At 44.1% G+C, this 15889-nt stretch overlaps 1 protein-coding gene across 1 annotated transcript in view; it reads left to right on the top strand.

Moving 5' to 3' along the window:
• The window catches only part of SUCLG2 (succinate-CoA ligase GDP-forming subunit beta), a 641499-nt gene that overhangs the window by 283990 nt on the left and 341620 nt on the right, over positions 1-15889 (top strand). The window contains exon 6 of the mRNA XM_053720692.1: positions 13133-13222. Coding sequence (XP_053576667.1) covers positions 13133-13222 — 90 coding nt within the window. The remainder of the gene's footprint in view (positions 1-13132; positions 13223-15889) is intronic.

The following is a 15889-nucleotide window of genomic DNA, read 5'->3' as shown; positions in this document are numbered from 1 at the left end:
ATCAATATTTTGGAACTCCGTGCAATTTTCAGAGCTCTTCAGTCTTGGCCTCTTCTGAAGAGAGAGTTGTTCATTTGTTTTCAGATAGACAATGTCACAACTGTGGCATACATCAATCATCAAGGAGGGACTCACAGTCCTCTGGCTATGAAAGAAGTATCTTGAATTTTGGTTTGGGCGGAATCCAGCTCCTGTCTAATCTCTGCGGTTCATATCCCAGGTATAGACAATTGGGAAGCGGATTATCTCAGTCGCCAAACGTTGCATCCGGGCGAATGGTCTCTTCACCCAGAGGTATTTCTTCAGATTGTTCAAATGTGGGAACGCCCAGAAATAGATCTGATGGCTTCTCATCTAAACAAGAAACTTCCCTGGTATCTGTCCAGATCCAGGGATCCTCGGGCGAATGCAGTGGATGCATTATCACTTCCTTGGAAGTATCATCCTGCCTTTATCTTTCCGCCTCTAGTTCTTCTTCCAAGAGTATTCTCCAAGATTCTAAAGGAATGCTCGTTTGTCCTGCTGGTAGCTCCAGCATGGCCTCACAGGTTTTGGTATGCGGATCTTGTCCGGATGGCCTCTTGCCATCCGTGGACTCTTCCGCTAAGACCAGACTTTCTGTCGCAAAGTCCTTTCTTCCATCAGGATCTCAAATCCTTAAATTTTAAGGTATGGAGTTTGAACGCTTGATTCTTGGTCAAAGAGGTTTCTCTGACTCTGTGATTGATGCTATGTGACAGGCTCGTAAATCTGTATCTAGAGAGATGTATTATAGAGTCTGGAAGACTTATATTTCTTAGTGTCTTTCTCATCATTTTTCTTGGCATTCTTTTTGAATAACGAGAATTTTACAGTTTCTTCAGGATGGTTTAGATAAAGGTTTGTCCGCAAGTTCCTTGAATGGACAAATCTCTGCTCTTTCTGTTCTTTTTCACAGAAAGATTGCTAATCTTCCTGATATTCATTGTTTTGTACAAGCTTTGGTTCGTATAAAACCTGTCATTCAGTCAATTTCTCCTCCTTGGAGTTTGAATTTGGTTCTGGGGGCTCTTCAAGCTCCTCCTTTTGAACCCATGTATTCTTTGGTCATTAAATTACTTTCTTGGAAAGTTTTGTTTCTTTTGGCCATCTCTTCTGCCAGAAGTGTCTCTGAATTATCTGCTCTTTCTTGTGAGTCTCCTTTTCTGATTTTTTGATCAGGATAAGGCGGTGCTGCAAACTTCTTTTGAATTTTTTACCTAAGGTTGTGAATTCTAACAACATTAGTAGAGAAATTGTGGTTCCTTCATTATGTCCTAATCCCATGAATTCTAAGGAGAAATCATTGCATTCTTTGGATGCTGTTAGAGCTTTGTATTATTATGTTGAAACTACTAAGTCTTTCCGAAAGACTTCTAGTCTATTTATTTGTCATCTTTTCCGGTTCTAGAAAAGGCCAGAAAGCTTCTGCCATTTCTTTGGCATCTTGGTTGAAATCTTTATTTCATCATGCCTATGTCGAGTCGGGTAAAACTCCGCCTCGAAGGATTACAGCTCATTCTACTAGGTCAGTTTCTACTTCCTGGGCGTTTAGGAATGAAGCTTCGGTTGATCAGATTTGCAAAGCAGCAACTTGGTCCTCTTTGCATACTTTTACTAAATTCTACCATTTTTGATGTGTTTTCTTCTTCTGAAGCAGTTTTTGGTAGAAAAGTACTTCAGGCAGTGGTTTCAGTTTGAATCTTCTGCTTATGTTTTCATTAAACTTTATTTTGAGTGTGGATTATTTTCAGCAGGAATTGGGTGTCTTTATTTTATCCCTCCCTCTCTAGTGACTCTTGCGTGGAAAGATCCACATCTTATCCCATACGTCACTAGCTCATGGACTCTTGCTAATTACATGAAAGAAAACATAATTTATGTAAGAACTTACCTGATAAATTCATTTCTTTCATATTAGCAAGAGTCCATGAGGCCCACCCTTTTTTGTGGTGGTTATGATTTTTTTGTATAAAGCACAATTATTCCAATTCCTTATTTTTTATGCTTTCGCACTTTTGTCTTATCACCCCACTTCTTGGCTATTCGTTAAACTGATTTGTGGGTGTGGTGAGGGGTGTATTTATAGGCATTTTAAGGTTTGGGAAACTTTGCCCCTCCTGGTAGGAATGTATATCCCATACGTCACTAGCTCATGGACTCTTGCTAATATGAAAGAAATGAATTTATCAGGTAAGTTCTTACATAAATTATGTTTTTCCCATAGCTGACTTATTTAATGAGGCTTGGCAAACAGTTCCTAAGATAGAAGGGGCAATTTCCACCTTAGCCAAGAGAACTACTATTCCCATAGAGGATAGTTGTGCTTTCAAAGATCCTATGGACAAAAAATTGTGGCGGCTTATTTGTTTGATGCCCTATCTGAATCTTTCAGAACTGAGACTTCTTTGGAAGAGATCCGAGATAGGATAAAAGCTTTGAAGCTGGCTAATGCTTTTATTACGGACACTTCCTTTCAAATTATTAAATTGGGAGCTAAAATTTCGGGGTTTTCTATTCTGGCATGCAGAGCTTTATGGTTGAAGCCTTGGTCTGCTGATGTATCATCTAAGTCTAAGCTTCTAGCTATTCCTTACATGGGGAAGTCTTTATTTGGACCTGGCCTCACGGAAATTATCTCTGATATCACGGGAGGTAAGGGTCATCTACCTCAGGATAAGAGAAACAAACAAAAAGGGCGACAGAGTAATTTTCGTTCCTTTCGGAATTTCAAGGGAAATTCTTTCTCTTCATCCTCTAAGCAGGAACAATCTAAGCCTACATGGAGACCCAATCAGTCTTGGAATAAGGGGAAACAATCCAAGAAGCCTGCTAGTGAATCCAAGACAGCATGAAAGGCATGCCCCCGATCCGTGCCGGATCTGGTAGGGGCAGACTTTCCTTCTTCATTCCGGCTTGGGTTCAGGATCCCTGGGCAATAGAAATAGTGTCTCCGGGATAGAAATTAGAGTTCAAAAGATTTCCTCCCAGAGTCAGGTTTCTTCTTTCAAGATTATCTGTAGACCAGACGAAAAGAGAGGCGTTCTTACATTGTGTAAAATACCTCTCCGCCCTGGGTGTAATTGTTCCCGTTCCAGTTCTGGAACAGGGTCAGGGGTTCTATTCCAATCTGTTTGTGGTTCACAAAAAGGAAGGAACCTTCATACAGATTCTAGACCTCAAAAGTCTATTCAGATTTAACAGAGTTCCGTCATTCAAGATGGAAACTATTCGTTCCATTCTTCCTTTAATCCAGGAGGGTCAGTTTATGACAAAAGTGGATTTAAAGGATGCGTACCTTCATGTTCCTATTCACAGGGAGCATCACAAGTTTCTAAGGTTTGCCTTCCAGGACAAATACTTTCAGTTTGTGGCGCTTCCTTTCGGCCTGGCCACTGCTCCCAGAATTTTCACCAATGTTCTGGGGTCTCTGCTGGCAGTACTTCGGTCAAGGGGCATTGGAGTGGCACCTTATCTGGACGACATTTTAGTCCAGGCACCATCTTTTCATCAATCAAGGTCTCACACCGACATAGTGTTATCTTTCCTGAGGTCTCACGGGTGGAAGGTAAATGTGAAAAAGAGTTCTCTAGTTTCAAATACAAGAATCACCTTCTTGGCAACCATAATAGATTTATTGTCTATGAATATTTTTTTTTAAAGAAGTCAGGAAATTAAAGATTATCAATACTTGTCTAGTCCTTCAGTCCACTCCTCGGCCGTCAGTGGCTCAGTGCATGGAGTTAATCGGGCTGATAGTGGCAGCAATGGACATTATCCCGTTTGCTCGGTTCCATCTCAGACCCCTGCAGTTTAACATGTTCAGGCAATGGAACGGAGATTATGCGATTTTGTCTCCTCAAATAATTCTGGAGCAGGAGACAAGAAGCTCTCTTCAATGGTGGTTGTCTCTGGATCAGCTTTCGCAGACCATCCTGGGTGGTTGTGACATCAGACGCCAGTCTTCTGATGTTGGGAGCTGTCTGGGGCTCTCTCAAGGCTCAGGGAGTTTGGACTCAGAGTCTGTTCTTCCCATAAATATTCTAGAAATATTCTAGGCAATCTTCAATGCCCTTCTGGCCTTGCCCCAGTTAGCCTCACACGGGTTTATCAGGTTCCAGTTGGTACAATATAATTTCAGTGGCTTACATCAATCAGGGAGGAATGAGGAGTTCCTTAGCGATGATAGAAGTCACCAAAATAATGCAGTGGGCGGAAGCTCACTCTTGTTACCTTTCAGCGATCCACATCCCAGGGGTGGACAACTGGGAGGCAGATTTCCTGAGCAGGCAGACCTTTCATTCGGGGGAGTGGGAACTCCACCCGGAAGTGTTTTCCGATCTGATTCTCAGGTGGGGTCAGCCGGAATTGGATCTCATGGCATCCTGACAGAATGCCAAGCTTCCGAAATACGGGTTGAGGTCCAGGGAATCCCAGGCAGAGCTGATAGATGCTCTGGCAGTTCCTTGGACTTTCAGTCTAGCATACCTATTTCCTCTGAATGCTCTTCTTCCTCGGGTTATTGCCCGAATCAAAGAGGAGAGAGTGTCGGTGATCCTCATAGCGCCGACCTGGCCGCGCAGGATTTGGTATGCAGATCTGGTGGAGATGGCATCTCTGCCACCCTGGAGACTTCCGTTGAGGAAGGACCTTCTAATGCAGGGACCCTTCCTTCACCCAAATCTAGTTTCTCTGAAGCTGGCTGCTTGGAGATTGAACGCCTAATTTTATCCAAGCGGGGGTTTTCTGATTCGGTCATAGAGACCATGATTCAGGCACGTAAACCTGTTAATAGAAGGATTTACCATAAGATTTGGGGTAAATATCTCTATTGGTGTGAATCCAAGGGTTTTCCATGGAGTAAAGTTAGGATTCCTAGAATTTTGTCTTTTCTCCAAGAAGGTTTGGAGAAAGGTTTATCGTCGAGTTCCCTAAAGGGTCAGATCTTGGCCTTATCTATTTTGTTACACAAGTGTCTGGCGGATGCTCCAGATGTTCAATCCTTTTGTCAGGCCTTAGTTAGGATCAGGCCTGTGTTTAAAACAGTTACTCCTCCATGGAGTCTTAATCTTGTTCTCAGAGTTCTTCAAGGGGTTCCATTTGAGCCTATGCATTCCTTAGATATAAAGTTATCTTGGAAGGTTTTATTTCTTGTTGCTATTTCCTCTGCTCGTAGAGTATTGGAGCTCTCGCCGTTACAGTACGAGTCTCCTTACCTTATTTTCCATTCAGACAAGGTAGTTTTGCGTACTAAGTTAGGATTTCTTCCTAAAGTTGTTTCTGACAGGAACATTAATCAGGAGATTGTTGTTCCTTCTTTGTGTCCCAATCCTTCTTCTAAGAAGGAGCGTCTTCTACACAATTTGGATGTGGTCCGTGCTCTAAAGTTTTACTTGCAGGCGACTAAAGATTTTCGTCAGTCGTCTTCTTTGTTTGTCATTTTTTCAGGTAAACGTAAGGGACAGATAGCTATAGCGACTTCTCTTTCCCTTTGACTGAAGAGTATCATACATTTTGCTTATGAGACTGCTGGACAGCAGCCTCCTGAGAGAATTACGGCTCATTCCACAATGGCTGTTGCTTCCTCATGGGCATTCAAGAATAAAGCTTCAGAGGAACAGATTTGCAAAGCTGCAACTTGGTCCTCTCTGCACACTTTTTCAAAATTCTATAAATTTGACACTTATGCTTCAGCTGAGGCCGCTTTTGGGAGAAAGGTTCTTCAAGCAGTGGTGCCTTCCATTTAGGTTCCCTGTCTTGTCCCTCCCGTATCATCTCTGTACTCTGGCTTTGGTATTGGATCTAGGGTTGCCACCTCGGCCATGTTTTCTTGGACACTTATGAGTTACACATGCTGCAGGGTGTTCAGGGAGGAACATGAATAGTGCTATCCAGGGTCACTATTCATGTGCTGTTTAGGTGTGCAATGCATGTTCCCCTCTGCTTACCCTGCAGCATATGTAACTATAAGTGTCCAGGAAAACATGGCCGAGGTGGCTACCCTAATTGGATCCCATTAGTAATTAAGATGATCCGTGGACTCATCGTGTCTTAACAAAGAAAAGAAAATGTATGCTTACCTGATAAATGTATTTCTTTTTTGACACGATGAGTCCACGGCCTGCCCTGTTCTTGTAAGACAGGTTTTTCATTTTTTATAAACGTCAAACACCTCTGCACCTAGGTTTTTCCTTTCTTTCCTTAACTTTGGTCGAATGACTGGAGTGGGAGGGAAGCTATTTAACAGCTCTGCTGTGGTGCTCTTTGCCGCCTCCTGCTGACCAGGAGGTGAATATTCCATTAGTAATTAAGATGATCCGTGGACTCATCGTGTCTTAAAAAAGAAATACATTTTCTTTTTTACCTCTGTGATTACCCTGTATCTAAGCCTCTGCAGACTGCCCCTTATCTCAGTTATATTAATATACTTTTTACTTCTGTGATTACATTGTGTCTAGGCCTCTGCAGACTGCCCCTTATCTCAGTTATATTAATATACTTTTTATCTCTGTGATTACCCTGTATCTAGGCCTCTGCAGACTGCCCCCTTATCTCAGTTATATTAATACACTTTTTACCTCTGTGATTACCTTGTATCTAAGCCTCTGCAGATTGTCTCCTTATCTCAGTTCTTTTTACAAACTTGTATTGTAGCAAGTTAGTGCTGGTTCCTGCATAACTCTATGGGAGTGAGCACAATGTTATCTTTATGGCACACATGAACTAGCACTGTCTGGCTGTAAAAAAAGCTAATAAAACACAGAGATAAGAGGTGGCCTACAGGGGCTTAGAAACAGGCAGATTTAGAGGTTATAAAGTATACTAATATAACTATTTTGGTTATGCAAAGCTAGGGAATGGGTAGTAATGGCGCTATATTTTTTTAAACAATAAAAAAAAAATCAAGAAGACTGTCCCTTTTGAATTCACAAGAGAGTCAGAAAATATAAATGCGCACAAGAGGAGCAAATTACTTATTTCAAATTGGAGGAACTTTGTACTTGGGATGATTTGCTACAATTAGAAACTGAACCAGTTTAAAATGACACTAGTAGATTAGTCCATTCTTACCACAGTTTTAAATAAAAAATAAAATAAAAATTGGCAGCATCAAAATAAAGTAGAAAGTGTGCTGGTGTCATTTACTGGCAGATAATATACAAAACAATTGTGGTAACTTAATTGGCCAGTAACTATACTTTTTTTCAGATAGTCTAAGCCTGATATTTTATTATATTGATATAAATGTGCAATATGCTTTTGATTTGTATATATATATAAAACAAAATGTATTACATGTATTATAGACTTAATCCTAAATCCTAAAGTAATCCGTTCTGCCCAGCTCAAGACAACCTGCTGAAAAAGGAGGCGAACCGCTTATTGTAACCGTTCAATCAGTGTGTTCAGAATAATGTCCCTTTTTAAATGGACAGTATGCACTCATTTTCATATAACTGCATGTAATAGACACTACTATAAAGAATAAATAAAAAAGAAGAGTGCTAACACAAATTTCCTATAGGGGTCGCTCATCACAAATATACAATATACAATGTCAAAAATAAAAGGAAAAAATATATATAAAAATCAACAAAAAATCACCAAAACCATAAAAAAAAAAAAAAAGTGTTCATAACAAAGTCCACAAAGTGCTCCAAGGGAAGTCAGGGCAGCTCTCTGTCATAGGAAGGTCAAGGTCCTGGTTATGCAAGTGATCTAAAAAGAAAAAAAAAACACAGAGGCGCCCAATGGCCTAGTACCATCAACACAATCAGGATATGTATGAGAATAAAGGGCTACTCACAAACGAATAGCACCAGATAGGTTCCAGTCTGCCTGCTTGCACTTAACAGTTGTCCAGCTAACTGTATTGGAACAACCAGGTATCAGCAGTGGAGTCCCTGCAAAAGATATCAATGTGTTCCTAGATGAATACAAAACAAAACCAACATGGACCAGCACAGTATGGTTCAAAGGGGCAAGTAATGTGAAAAAAAACTCACTTAGTACAAAGCACCTCCAGGTGCAATACAAACAGGCTGGAGCTTCTCAGCCGCCCAGCTGACTGGTCCCAGATGGTAAGCAGGTTACACAGCAATAACAGGATGTAAAATATAAAGTGTGTCATTAATTAATTTATTTGTATATTATGTATCATACAATACACTTATAGATGTGTATGTCTGTTACATGTGTATGTCTGTCACATTGTGCTGTGTTAAACATAAACAGCTTTTATTTTTTTGTATATACTGTGGTCTGAGGAAGGGGATATGATCCCCGAAACGTTACATTAAAGGCACATTTTTTGCAAAAGACCAGCGAGTGCAAGCCATCATTTATTGATATATATATATATATATATATATATATATATATATATATATATATATATATATATACATACACACATACATACGCACATACACACGCACACAGTATATATATATATATATATATATATATATACATACACACATACATACACACATACACACGCACACAGTATATATATATATATATATATATACATACACACATACACACACACACACAGTATATATATATATATATATATATATATATATATATATATATATATATATATATATATATATATATATATATATATATATATATATATATATATATATACACAGTCGATATATTGTGGTGTGTTTAGTGGTGCCAAGATTTGGGGCACATTGGAACTGTTTCCGTGGATTGTAATAGACTTACAGTACTGTGGACTACCCCCCCCTACCATGCAGGATCTGTCTTCCAACAGTGGTGCCGTACACACACACACACACACAGTATCTCACAAAAGTGAGTACACCACTCACATTTTTGTAAATATTTTATTAAATATTTTCATAAGACAACACTGAAGAAATGACACTTTACTACAATGTAAAGTAGTGAGTGTACAGCCTGTATAACAGTGTAAATTTACTGTCCCCTCAAAATAACTCAACACACAGCCATTAATGTCTAAACCGTTAGCAACAAAAGTGAGTACACCCCTAAGTGGAAATGTCCAAATTGGGCCCAAAGTGTCAATATTTTGTATGGCCACCATTATTTTCCAGCAGTGGCTTAACCCTCTTGGGCATTGAGTTCACCAGAGCTTCACAGGTTGCACTGGAGTCCTCTTCCACTCTTGACAACATCACGGAGCTGGTGGATGTTAGAGACCTTGTGCTCCCCCACCTTCCATTTGAGGATGCCCCACGGATGCTCAATAGGGTTTAGGTCTGGAGACATGCTTGGCCAGTCCATCACTTTTACCCTCAACTTCTTTATCAAGGCAGTGTTCATCTTGGAGGTGTGTTTGGGGTCTTTATCATGTGGGAATACTGCCCTGCGGCCCAGTCTCCGAAGGATGGGGATCATGCTCTGCTTCAGTATGTCACAGTACATGTTGGCATTTATGGTTCCCTCAATGAACTGTAGCTCCTCAGTGTCGGCCCAGATCATGCCCACCTCCATGCTTGACTGTAGGCAAGACACACTGGTTGCCGCCACACATGCTTGACACCATCTGAACCAAATAAGTTTATCTTGGTCTCATCAGACTACAGGACATGGTTCCAGTAATCCATGTCCTTAGTCTGCTTGTCTTCAGCAAACTGTTTGTGGGCTTACTTGTGCATCATCTTTAGAAGAGGCTTCCTTCTGGGACGACAGTCATGCAGACTAATTTGATGCTCTCGCTCTTCTCTCTCTCGCTCTTCTCTCTCCCTCGCTCTTCTCTCTCCCTCGCTCTTCTCTCTCTCGCTCCTCTCTCTCTCTCGCTCCTCTCTCTCTCTCTCTCGCTCCTCTCTCTCTCTCTCTCGCTCCTCTCTCTCTCTCTCTCGCTCCTCTCTCTCTCTCTCTCGCTCCTCTCTCTCTCTCGCTCCTCTCTCTCTCTCTCTCTCTCTCTCGCTCCTCTCTCTCTCTCTCGCTCCTCTCTCTCTCTCGCTCCTCTCTCTCTCGCTCCTCTCTCTCTCTCTCGCTCCTCTCTCTCTCGCTCCTCTCTCTCTCGCTCCTCTCTCTCTCGCTCCTCTCTCTCTCGCTCCTCTCTCTCTCTCTCTCGCTCCTCTCTCTCTCTCTCTCGCTCCTCTCTCTCTCTCTCTCGCTCCTCTCTCTCTCTCTCTCGCTCCTCTCTCTCTCTCTCTCGCTCCTCTCTCTCTCACTCTTCTCTCTCTCTCTCGCTCTTCTCTCTCTCTCTCGCTCTTCTCTCTCTCTCTCGCTCTTCTCTCTCTCTCTCGCTCTTCTCTCTCTCTCTCTCGCTCTTCTCTCTCTCTCGCTCTTCTCTCTCTCTCGCTCTTCTCTCTCTCGCTCCTCTCTCTCTCTCTCGCTCCTCTCTCTCTCTCGCTCCTCTCTCTCTCTCGCTCCTCTCTCTCTCTCGCTCCTCTCTCTCTCTCGCTCCTCTCTCTCTCTCGCTCCTCTCTCTCTCTCTCGCTCCTCTCTCTCTCTCTCGCTCCTCTCTCTCTCTCTCTCTCTCTCTCTCTCTCTCTCTCTCTCTCTCGCTCCTCTCTCTCTCTCTCTCGCTCCTCTCTCTCTCTCTCTCTCTCTCTCTCTCGCTCCTCTCTCTCTCTCGCTCCTCTCTCTCTCTCTCTCTCGCTCCTCTCTCTCTCTCTCTCGCTCCTCTCTCTCTCGCTCCTCTCTCTCTCTCTCTCTCGCTCGCTCCTCTCTCTCTCTCTCGCTCCTCTCTCTCTCTCTCTCGCTCTTCTCTCTCTCTCTCGCTCTTCTCTCTCTCTCTCTCGCTCTTCTCTCTCTCTCTCGCTCTTCTCTCTCTCTCGCTCTTCTCTCTCTCTCGCTCTTCTCTCTCTCTCGCTCTCTCTCTCTCTCTCTCTCGCTCTTCTCTCTCTCTCGCTCTTCTCTTGCTCTTCTCTCACTCTCGCTTTTCTCGCTCTTCTCGCTCTCTTGCTCTCGCTGCTCTTTCTCTCTCGCTGCTCTCTCTTCGCTGCTCTCTCCCGCTGCTCTCTCTTCGCTGCTCTCTCCTGCTGCTCTCTCTTCTCTCTCCTTTCTAGCTCTTCTCTCTCCTTTCTAGCTCTTCTCTCTCCTCTCTCGCTCTTCTCTCTCGCTCTTCTCTCTCCTCTCTCGCTCTTCTCTCTCGCTCTTCTCTCTCGCTCTTCTCTCGCTCTTCTCTCGCTCTTCTCTCTCTCTCTCGCTCTCTCGCTTTTCTTTTCTCTCTCGCTCTTGCTCTCACTTCTCTCTCTCGCTCTCTCGCTTTTCTTTTCTCTCTCGCTCTTGCTCTCGCTGCTCTCTCTCTCTCCTCTCTCGCTCTTCTCTCTCCTCTCTCGCTCTTCTCTCTCCTCTCTCGCTCTTCTCTCTCCTCTCTCGCTCTTCTCTCTCCTCTCGCTCTTCTCTCTCCTCTCGCTCTTCTCTCTCCTCTCTCGCTCTTCTCTCTCCTCTCGCGCTCTTCTCTCTCCTCTCGCGCTCTTCTCTCTCCTCTCGCGCTCTTCTCTCTCGCTCGCGCTCTTCTCTCTCTCGCTCGCGCTCTTCTCTCTCTCGCTCGCGCTCTTCTCTCTCTCGCTCGCGCTCTTCTCTCTCTCGCTCGCGCTCTTCTCTCTCTCGCTCGCGCTCTTCTCTCTCTCGCTCGCGCTCTTCTCTCTCTCGCTCGCGCTCTTCTCTCTCTCGCTCGCGCTCTTCTCGCTCGCGCTCTTCGCTCGCGCTCGCGCTCTTCACTCGCGCTCGTCTCTCGCGCTCGCGCTCGTCTCTCTCGCGCTCGTCTCTCTCGCGCTCGTCTCTCTCGCGCTCGTCTCTCTCGCGCTCGTCTCTCTCGCGCTCGTCTCTCTCGCGCTCGTCTCTCGCGCTCGTCTCTCGCGCTCGTCTCTCGCGCTCGTCTCTCGCGCTCGTCTCTCGCGCTAGTCTCTCGCGCTTGTCTCTCTCGCTCGTCTCTCGCGCTTGTCTCTCTCGCGGCTCTCGCTCGTCTCTCTCGCGCGCGCTCGTCTCTCTCGCTCTTCTCTCTCCTCTCGCTCTCTTCTCTCTCCTCTCGCTTCGCTCTCTCTCCGCTCTCTCTCGCTCTCTCTCGCTCTCTCTCGCGCGCTCTTCTCTCTCTCGCGCGCTCTTCTCTCTCTCGCGCGCTCTTCTCTCTCGCTCGCGCTCTTCTCTCTTGCTCGCGCTCTTCTCTCTTGCTCGCGCTCTTCTCTCTTGCTCGCGCTCTTCTCTCTCTCGCTCGCGCTCTTCTCTCTCTCGCTCGCGCTCTTCTCTCTCTCGCTCGCGCTCTTCTCTCTCTCGCGCTCTTCTCTCTCTCGCGCTCTTCTCTCTCTCGCGCTCTTCTCTCGCTCGCGCTCTTCTCTCTCTCGCGCTCTTCTCTCTCTCGCTCGCGCTCTTCTCTCGCTCGCGCTCGTCTCTCTCTCGCTCGCGCTCGTCTCTCTCGCTCGCGCTTGTCTCTCTCGCTCGCGCTTGTCTCTCTCGCGCGCTCTTATTGCTCGCGCCCTTAGCTCTTCTTTGAAAAAAGTATGCAAAACCCTAGGCTAATTTACTTCAATCTAATTAGATTTAAAAATTGCAAATAATTGCCAAATATGACGCCTGCATTCGGCGACAAGTATATCTGCGTAAAAGTGCAAGAGACCTGAATGACGCTACCTGCAGCCATAATTGACATTCATTTAGCAATACATATAACATTAGTTTTAAAAGAGCTTTTTTTTAATATCCATCTAATTAATAAATGTATGCTTTTCAGAGTATTATGGTTAATGTGCTATATACATCTTCTATTCATAGCTTCATTTTCAAGACTTAACAAAACCTGAAGCATATTTTTTATAGCACCACCAGGCACCTTTGCAAACACATTGATAACATCCATAATATGTCATGAACACTAACAACTCAGTTTGCTAAAACCATTTGTCAAGTAATTAAATGTGAACCGTTGTCAGATTGTCTTAACTGAATTCACGTGTTGTTGGGAAAGATCCTCCTATAAAGCTTTTGTACATAATTAAAATGAACCCTATAGGCACATATTATAACTGATTTGTTACACTGCTGTTTGCTGCCATGTATTCATTTTTAATTGATATTAGGCTATTTTTTTATTTATTTTTTCATATGAAAATACTTTACTTGCCATTAATTATTGTAATCATCTTGGTATCTGTTTTAAAAGGAGGAAATAGACATTTTTGAAGGTATAAAGGAAGTACAAGCATTGAGGATGGCAGATAATTTGGGATTTAAAGGACCTCTTCAGAAACAGGTAATACAGTTAAAATTTAAGAAAAGATCTAAATGTTTTTATTTAGTAATTTATTTTCTTATTAAAGGGACAATCTAGTCAAAATTAAACTTTCATGATTCAGATAGTGCAGCAACTTTAAACAACCTTCCAATTCACTTTTATCACATTTGCTTTCTTCTCTTGATATCCTTTGTTGAAAGCTAAGCCTAGATAGGCTCATATGCTAATTTCTAAGTCCTTGAAGGCCGCCCCTTATTTCAATGCATTTGGCAGGGTGTTATTTCACGTGTACCATACAGATAACATTGTGACCATGCCCATGGAGTTACAAATGAGGGGGCACTGATTGGCAAAATGCAAGTCTGTCAAAAGAACTGAGATAAGGGGCAATCTGCAGAGGGTTAGATACAGGGTAATCACAGAGGTAAAAAGTGTATTAATATAATTGTGTTGGTTATGAAAAACTGGGGAATGGTTAATAAAGGGATTATCTATCTTTTTAAACAGTAACAATTCTGGAGTAGACTGTCAATTTAAGCAACATGTCTGTTTAATTTCTTAAACCCCTTCACATCGTTGGAACATTCCATGCCATCCTAACAGCGCTGGGCTTTAATGCAGAAGGGCGGCTTGGAACATTCTACCTTTATATGGCGTCCTGCGGCCTCCCACTTTGACACAAGCAAGAATCAGACAAGCAAGAATAGCAGCGTAGGCAGCCCCCCATGATCCGATCCCGGCCTCAAAATCATGTGATTGCATCAACAATCGTTTGATGTCTGAATCATGAATGTTTTATTTGTACTTTAATGTTCCTTTTAGAAAAGTAGCCTTTGGCAAGGGGTAGCCAATAATCCAGGTAATCTGTAGCCCTCGGGGTGCTGTAATTATTAGAATGTGTTTTACATCTGTATGCTCCATACACTGCAGTTTGTGACATTTATACAGGTGTACTGTCCTTAAAATGTCATGGATGAAGTTAACCCATTAAATGACTGAGAAGAGAGCTGCAATACATCTGCTGAGTTCTTTATATAACAGACAGGTAACCATAGTGCATTGACCAATGTGAAGCTACGAATCTCTGCCCCATTCACAGCCTGACACTTTAATATGTGAGACATTTTTTTCCTCAGTATTTTTATATAATATATATATATATATATATATATATATATATATATATATATATATATATATATATATATATATATATATATATATATATATATATATATATATATATATATACACTAGTCCTAAAGCCCGTTCACACGGGCCATTTTTTTGCAGGGTACAGCGGTCCCACCCCTTGTGCTCTCTCCCTCCCCCTCTCTTTTGCTCTCTCCTCCCCCTCTCTTTTGCTCTCTCTCTCTCCCCCTCTCTTTTGAGCTCTCTCTCTCCCCCTCTCTTTTGAGCTCTCTCTCTCCCCCTCTCTTTTGAGCTCTCTCTCTCCCCCTCTCTTTTGAGCTCTCTCTCTCCCCCTCTCTTTTGAGCTTTCTCTCTCCCCCTCTCTTTTGAGCTTTCTCCCTCCCCCTCTCTTTTGAGCTCTCTCTCTCCCCCTCTCTTTTGCGCTCTCTCTCTCCCCCTCTCTTTTGCGCTCTCTCCCCCCCTCTTTTGCGCTCTCTCTCACCCTCTCTTTTGCGCTCTCTCTCACCCTCTCTTTTGCGCTCTCTCTCACCCTCTCTTTTGCGCTCTCTCTCACCCTCTCTTTTGCGCTCTCTCTCACCCTCTCTTTTGCGCTCTCTCTCACCCTCTCTTTTGCGCTCTCTTTTGCGCTCTCTCTCACGCTCTTTTGCGCTCTCTTTTGCGCGCTCTCTCACCCTCTCTTTTGCGCTCTCTCTCACCCTCTCTTTTGCGCTCTCTCTCACCCTCTCTTTTGCGCTCTCACCCTCTCTTTTGCGCTCTCTCACCCTCTCTTTTGCGCTCTCTCACCCTCTCTTTTGCGCTCTCTCTCACCCTCTCTTTTGCGCTCACTCTCCCCCCTCTCTTTTGCGCTCCCCTCTCTTTTGCTCTCTCTCTCTCCATCCCTCTCTTTTGCACTCTCTCTCTCTCCCCCCTCTCTCTTGCTCTTTCTCTCTCCATCCCTCTCTTTTGCTCTCTCCCCTCTCTTTTGCGCTCTCTCTCTCTCTCCCCCCTCTCTTTTGCGCTCTCTCTCTCTCCCCTCTCTTTTGTGCTCTCTCCACCCCTCTTTTGCGCTCTCTCTCCATCCCTCTTTTGCTCTCTCTCTCTCCACCCCTCTTTTGCTCTCTCTCTCTCCATCCCTCTTTTGCTTTCTCTCTCCCCTCTTTTGCTCTCTCTCCCCCCCTCTCTCTCTCTCCTCCCACCCTCTCTTTCTCTCTCTCTCTCTCCTCCCCCCCCTCTCTCTCTCTCTCTCTCTCTCTCTCTCCTCCCCCCCCCCCTCTCTCTCTCTCTCTCTCTCTCTCTCCTCCCCCCCTCTCTCTCTACTCCCCCCCTCTCTCTCTACTCCCCCCCCCTCTCTCTCTCTCTCTCTCTCTCTCTCTCTCTCTCTCTCTCTCTCTCTCTCTCTCTCTCTCTACTCCCCCCCTCTCTCTCCTCCCCCCTCTCTCTCTCTCTCCTCCCCCCTCTCTCTCTCTCTCTCCTCCCCTCTATCCTCCTCCTCCCCCTCCCTCCCTCCCTCCCCGATCTCTCCCGATCTCTCTCTCCCCTCTTTTGATCTCGATC

This window comes from Bombina bombina, chromosome 7 (assembly GCF_027579735.1).
Source record: "Bombina bombina isolate aBomBom1 chromosome 7, aBomBom1.pri, whole genome shotgun sequence".
Taxonomy (NCBI): Eukaryota; Metazoa; Chordata; class Amphibia; order Anura; family Bombinatoridae; genus Bombina; species Bombina bombina.
The sequence above is the reverse complement of the archived record's forward strand: the minus strand, read 5'-3'. Positions and strand labels throughout refer to the sequence as shown.